The following is a 7,500-nucleotide window of genomic DNA, read 5'->3' as shown; positions in this document are numbered from 1 at the left end:
ACAAGGATTCCATGAAGCCGTAGGTGATTCAATATCCCTCTCTGCGCTAACACCAGATCATTTGCGCAAGATTAAGCTTCTCGGAAAACCCCAAAAAGGTCATGATCAAAGTAAGCATACCTAAGGTCATCCCAAGTCCAAGTTAAAGTTCAAGAGTTCATTTGTGATACTGAGTTGTCAAAAATGTGTATATATTATATAAAACATTTCAAGTATAATTATGATTATTTAACTTTTATAACGTTGTTTCAAGCGTTAGCTCTCATCAGGAAGTGCTTCCTGATGAGAGCTAACGAACGCTTGGAACAATGTTGAGCACTATTATTTCATGGTATTTGTTTTTATAATATATATATATATATATATATATATATATATATATATATATATATATAATATATATATATATGTGTGTGTGTGTGTGTGTGTGTGTTTCTTTATGTCTTGTGTTCTCAAATTTGTCAGTGAATGAATGCTGTAATATTGCAAAGGGCCGTTGAATACTTATGTGAAAGTTGGGCGTTATATAAGTAACTTTTGTAATAAGAAAAGTATTTTTATTTTTATTTCTTTTCTCACATTCGCCAACACTTACTCATTCGTATACTTGTCTGTCCATGGTAACCTCAAAATCCTTCTATACATTCACATCTCATATGCTTTTAACCCCCTATTACATTATTTGTCGTGTACCCAGGTTTCACAACCGATAAAATGTACCTATGACACCTGTTTCAATGCTTTTGTTCTGATCTTCAACTTGAGGTCGTTGTTGGTCACAACTGGTCGCATTTTATGAAACACATTATTTTGCTATTGCTATTCTTTGTTTTATGTCCTCAATGTACCGTGAGTCTTGGGTAACGACGGTGACTAAATATTTAGATCTCTTAATTTTTGATAGAATCTCCTTTACTTGACAAGTGGAAGGTCGTGTTGTTGTCATTCTTGGTGACCAAAATGCATTCGTTTTTCTTAACATTCAATTTCAGGCCCATTTCTTCACTTTTGCTCACCAGTTTATCTAAATTTTCTGCACGTTTTCTGGAGAGTATGCCATCAGAGTACCATCGTCTGCGTATCTTATGTTAAGCATATTCTTCCCGTATATATCGTAATCTATTGTTATTGCATCCTTTACAATAGTCACAAGTGCATCATACATTAAATATTGTTTATATATATAAATATATATATATAATATATATATATATATATATATATATATATATATATATATATTATATATATATATATATATACCCCGTGTGGTGTCCGGGGTCCCTCAACTGAGAGGGTCAAGAATAGCCCAACGCCAAGCCAGCGTGTCGTAAAAGGCGACTAATGGTGTGTGATTCCCCCATCTTTGAGTCACCTGGTCCTCCAGGTTGGGGGTTGGCAAAGGGTTAACACCCCTTTCCGTTAAACTCAAACCGTTACAGAAACACAGACACACAAACCAAATCCTTTTTTTAGTTTGGGCGACCAAAGAGTTTCTGGAATTACAGAATTTATGAAGGACAACAGACAAAGCCGAAAGGACTCTGCTGACCCGATGACGTCTTCGCCAAACAAGCAGCTTCGAATTGCGTCGTGGAACGTTCGCACCATGTATGAAGCAGGAAAAAGCTCTCAAGTTGTGACTGAGATGAGAAGATACAGGCTGCATATACTTGGAGTAAGCGAAACCCACTGGATACAATCCGGACAGAAACACCTCAAGTCTGGGGAGAAGATTTTATATTCAGGGAGAGGGACGGGATTCATACACAGGGAGTAGGAATAATTCTAAGCAAGTTTGCCCAGAAGTCACTGAGAGGATGGGAACAATGCGGAGAAAGGATCATCATGGCGTCCTTTACAACACGGAGTAAGAAGATCAGCACGAACATTGTACAGATCTATGCCCCAACAAATGATGCAACAGATGAGGACAAAGATACATTTTATGGTCTGCTACAACAAGTCATTGACAAGTTGCCAAGGAAAGACATCAACATATTGATGGGAGATGCTAATGCAAAAGTGGGACAGGATAACGTAGGCTATGAAGGTATCATGGGACGTCATGGCATGGGAGAAATGAATGATAATGGTGAGAGATTTGCAAATTTCTGTGCATTCAACAGTTTGGTGATTGGAGGATCAGTGTTCCCCCATAAGAGGATCCACAAAGCAACTTGTGTCTCACCAGATGGTGTGACAGAGAATCAGATTGATCATTTTTGTATCTCTCGTAGATTCAGACGTTCATTGGAAGATGTGACAGTACGGAGAGGGGCAGATGTTGGATCAGACCACCACCTGCTATTGGCAAAGCTTAAGCTCCGACTCAGAAAACACGGGGCCAGATCACATACAAGAAGAAAATTCGAGGTGAATGCACTTGATGGGGAAAAGAATGAGGAATTCAAACTACAATTGAGTAATAGATTCCAACCTCTTACTGAGCTCGAGGAGGACATAGATGTAGAGTCACATTGGGCAAAGATGAAGGAAGTCTACATAACAACTTGCCACGAGGTATTGGGGGTAAAGAAATCGGAACATAAAGAATTGATAAGTCCAACCACCTTGGACCTTATTGAAAAGAGGAGAACAAGGAAGGAACAAGTAAATGCAAGCCGAACAAGGGCTTCAAGACTGGATGCACAAGAGCAGTATCGAGCCATAGCTAAGGAAGTCAAAAGATCTGTGAAGAAAGACAAGGAAGCATTCATGAACAGACTTGCAGAGAAAGCAGAAGCAGCAGCGACTGGAGGACACATGAGGATCCTTTATCAAACTACCAAGACACTTGCTGGAAAATATGGGAAACCAGAGGTACCAGTCAAAGACAAAGATGGGAAAACTATTTTTGGAAAAGAGGCTCAATCTGAACGATGGAGGGAACATTTCAACTGCCTTCTGAACAGACCACCACCAGACAACCAGCCAGAAATTTTGCCTGCAAGGAATGAGCTACCAATTAGCTGTGATCCACTATCGATAGCAGAGATTGTGGGTGCCATTAACAAGATGAAAAGGGGAAAGCTGCTGGACCAGACCAGATTCCACCGGAGGCTCTAAAAGTTGATGCGGAAAGAAATGCTGAGACCCTGCACCCACTATTTGAGAGAATCTGGAATGACGGGATATTCCCAAAGGATTGGAAGGAAGGACATCTTATCAAGCTTCCAAAGAAAGGGGACCTCAGTAATTGTAATAATTATCTAGGCATCACTCTTCTTTCTATCCCAGGAAAGGTTTTCAATCGTATTATTTTAGAGAGAATTAAGAATGCAACAGATGCTAAACTGCGGGACGAACAGGCAGGTTTTCGGAAAAACCGTTCAACCACCGACCAGATTGCTTCTCTGCGAGTCATAGTGGAACAGTCTATAGAATGGAACTCTCCTCTTATTGTCAACTTTCTGGATTACGAAAAGGCTTTCGACAGTATTGACATAGCAACATTGTGGAAAATTCTGGCACATTATGGACTCCCTGAAAAGATAGTAAACCTCATTAAGGAAATGTATGAAGGATCAAGTTGCAGGGTTGTACATGAAGATCAGCTTACTGACAGCTTTGAAATTAAGACTGGTGTCAAGCAGGGATGCTTGCTCTCACCATTCCTGTTCATCTTTGCCATTGATTGGCTAATGAAGGAAACCTCCAAAGGGCGAAGAAATGGGATACAGTGGACCCCCTGGACACAGTTAGATGATCTGGATTTTGCAGATGATCTGGCTCTTTTGTCCCACACCCAGGACCAGATGCAAGCAAAAACCAAAATTATAAACAGCCTCTCGGAATCAATTGGTCTAAGAATTCACCCTGCAAAGTCAAAGGTCTTGAGGATAGGTACGCGTCAAAGGGAGCAGATCAAAGTAAAAGATCAGGAACTCGAAGATATAGACACTTTCTGCTATCTCGGAAGTATAATTGACAAGGATGGAGGCACGGAAGCAGAGGTGAAAGCACGAATAGGAAAGGCACAGGCTGCATTCACATCTTTGAACAGAGTTTGGAGAACTAAAGATATCTCCCTTCAACTAAAGCTAAGACTTTTCAACTCAAACGTGAAGTCTGTCCTACTGTATGGATGTGAAACTTGGAACGCATCACAGGCATGTATAAGGGGGGTACAGATTTTCGTAAACAGGTGCATGCGTAAGCTACTCAGAATAAAATGGATGGATAGAATAAAAAATGAAGAAGTATGGAAAAGAACACAGCAGAAACCAGTGGGAGAGGATATAGGAAGAAGACGATGGAGGTGGATTGGACACACGCTTAGAAAGAATGACTCAACTATAACAAAGAAAGTATTGGACTGGAACCCTCAGGGCAGAAGATCAAGGGAAGGCCACGAGGAACATGGAGAAGAATTAAAGAAGCTGATATACAGAGAAGTGGTAAGACCTGGAATGAGATAAAAAAGTTGGCTCAGGATAGAGAAGGATGGAAACTGTTTGTCTGTGGCCTATACCCTGACCCAGGGTGAAAAAGGCATTGATGATGATATATATATATATATATATATATATATATATATATATATATATATATATATATATATATATAATATATATATATATATATATATATATATATATATATATATATATATAATATAATATATATACATATTTATATATTTCAGAGAAGGCCGACATCAATCATCTCATGAGCACGGCCCTTAGTAAACTTCCCTTATTGCGTTATGCCTATATCATAGACAAGTGGCGTTGGAGTGTCTTTAAAGGTACAACGAAACCAGCTGATTACAACAAATACTGGTGGTATCTAAGGTAAAAAAACCCCAAATCCTGAGCTTTTATGTATTTAGCACTATTTCTACTAAATGATTTACAAGGGCTCCCTAGGCAACAGCCACATTTAACATATAGGACGAGACATGAAGCCTGTTTTTTCAGACAGAAACAACGCTGTTAACGGCCAGGCTCTCATTTTACACCTGAGTACGGTGAGAGAATGTGAGTTAAAGGTCTTTTCCAAGGACTCAACTATGCGCCGGTCCGGATTCGAACCCATGAAATTCTGATCCGAAGGTCAGTGTCGCACCACCGGATCACATAGCCGCACGTAGTAATAAAGGTAAGAGTGTGTCGTCTTGATTTGCTTTCTCATCTTCTTTAACAATGTTCTGAGTTATTGTTTTGTGCGATGCCGAGCAAGAATCACGAGCAAAGAGATCAAAAGGCCATTAAAAGAGCAAAGGAAACAAAACCTGCTGATTACAACGAATACTGGTGGCAGCTACGTAGTCCTTCATAGTTATTGGGCCCAAGGTGTCGGAGTTTATCCCGATCACTATACTATAGTGGAAAAACAGTCGCAAATTTTGCTTTCCTTTGAATCGGACGCCAGTCTATCGCGAAGTACTTTCAGCCAAATCTAAAAGTCTCAGCTACCCATTCTCTGCTGGGTGGGCAGGGGGGGGGGGGGGAGGGGTCAGAAAATATCTCGGCTGCACCCGGGACCGATCTTGGTCTTTTCACAACGGAATTTGTGGGACCCATCGATGCCTGCTAAGGTAAGAATATATATTGTCGAATTGTTTTCACATCTTCAGCTATGTGATCTTGTAGTAGGATATTCGCTTTCGGATCGGAAGGTCCTGGGTTCAAACCTTGTTTAGCCCATATTTGAGCCTGTGTAAAAGGCTCTTTACTCACATTCTCTCATCATGCTTAGGTGTAAGATAAGTACCTGGCCGTCAACAGTCTTGTCTCTGTCGGAAAAAAATACATTATCGCCCAACAGCCGTAATGTCTTGTTCTATTTGTTACGTGTTGCTGTTGGTCATGGAACCCTTTGTAAAGCGCTTCTGAGTGCGTTTAGTTGATATTACACTCTATAAAAGCGGACGTTTCGTTAATGCGGTTATGAGAAATTGGTTTGTGAGATGCTAAGTAAGAATCACGAGTAGTGAGATCAAAAGTCACAAAAAGAGAAAAAGAAAGGATCATTTTTATTGTGATGTCAATCTAAAAAATGTATGTCATAAAATTGCCCACCGTAAAGAAGCAAAGAGACGTTCTACCCTCTCACTGCCAGACTGGGTCGTGGGTTCGAACCACATTCACCAAAAATTTTTTATTCTCTATTGTCTTCTGGCACTTTTCTACTCACTTCATTTCTTACAATCATCAACACTCAATTTTCTGTATCATTAGTCTGCGTTTATGTAGAATTCTCAACATTTCTGATTTCTAATCAAATTACCAACACAAAAAGCTGTGTATAACCTTAAACATTTATAACTGGGGCTCTCGATAGCCCAGTTGGTAGGGCACTTGCTTCACAAAGCAAAGGCACCAAGAACATTCATCTGTGGTGTTTCATTCATCCTGTTTTGTTGATAAAGAGGAAACCCGAAGCGTTCATTTGATCTGTTTTTGTAATTAAATTGAAGCTGACATTCAATTTCACATTATTATTTATTTCTTCGAGCTTCGAGCAGCAACATTTACATTAAGTGAATACATTATTTCGCAACAATTTGCGTAAAAACGCCAAACTGAGAGCTTTTTACAGTGTCGAAATTGGTTGTATTTGAGATTGTTAGTGTCGTCGATACGTATTTTATGATATCTGTTTAACTCAATAAACTTTCAAACTGACTTTAAATTATAAAAGGAAATCAAGTTATCTGTTTATCTACCTGTAAAAAATACATTTTTAATTTTCAAATCTTTCAGTAGAGTTGTGCGCCGTATATTTTTTTTATTGACTCAAATAAGCACAATGTTCTCCACAAGACTATATTTTTTAAAGAAAGGATTATTATTATTATTATTATTATTATTATTATTATTAATTATATTATTATTATTATTATTATTATATTATTATTATTATTATTATTATTATTATTATTATTATTATTTCATGGTGATTCATTAACACATTTTTCAAAGATTACTGAAGCTGACTTAAGTGATTGTATTATGTCGTCTCCAACTAAAAGTTGTGATTTAGACCCGGTAAATACTGCCATTCTAAAAAAGTGCATTGATGTAATTTTACCACCATTTACATGTATTGTTAATAATTCGTTGCAGTCAGGTGCTGTACCAGATATTTACAAAGTTGCACATGTCAAACCCCTTTTGAAAAAACCTGATCTCGATAAAGAGAACTTAAAAAACAATCGCCCTGTCTCTAATCTTCCTTTTCTCTCTAAGATCTTAGAAAAGCTTGTTTTGAAACAATTACTGTCTTATCTTGAAAATAATTGTCTTGAAGAAAAATTTCAGCTTGCTTTTAGGCAACATCATTCGACGGAAACCGCACTTGTTAGGGTTGTTAATGATCTCCTCTCTGTTGTAGACAATGGTTCATGTTCTTTGCTGAATTTGCTTGACCTATCGTCTGCTTTTGATACTATTGATCACAATCTCCTTCTCAAACGTCTTGAAATTACTTATAGCGTGTCTGGTGCAGCGCTTGATTGGTTTAGGTCATATTTGTTTAATCGTAAACACATTA

General features: G+C 38.3%; 1 protein-coding gene across 1 annotated transcript in view; it reads left to right on the top strand.

Annotated features, from left to right (window-relative positions):
* LOC144966248 (angiotensin-converting enzyme-like) overlaps nucleotides 1-7,500 on the top strand; it is a 58,773-nt gene that overhangs the window by 43,522 nt on the left and 7,751 nt on the right. Inside the window, exons 11-12 of the mRNA XM_078902434.1 lie at nucleotides 6-110; nucleotides 4,649-4,796. Coding sequence (XP_078758560.1) covers nucleotides 6-110; nucleotides 4,649-4,796 — 253 coding nt within the window. The remainder of the gene's footprint in view (nucleotides 1-5; nucleotides 111-4,648; nucleotides 4,797-7,500) is intronic.

Source organism: Berghia stephanieae, chromosome 2 (assembly GCF_034508935.2).
Source record: "Berghia stephanieae isolate SIO BIC M18660-M18661 chromosome 2, UCSD_Bste_1.3, whole genome shotgun sequence".
Lineage (NCBI taxonomy): Eukaryota > Metazoa > Mollusca > Gastropoda > Nudibranchia > Aeolidiidae > Berghia > Berghia stephanieae.
The sequence above is the reverse complement of the archived record's forward strand: the minus strand, read 5'-3'. Positions and strand labels throughout refer to the sequence as shown.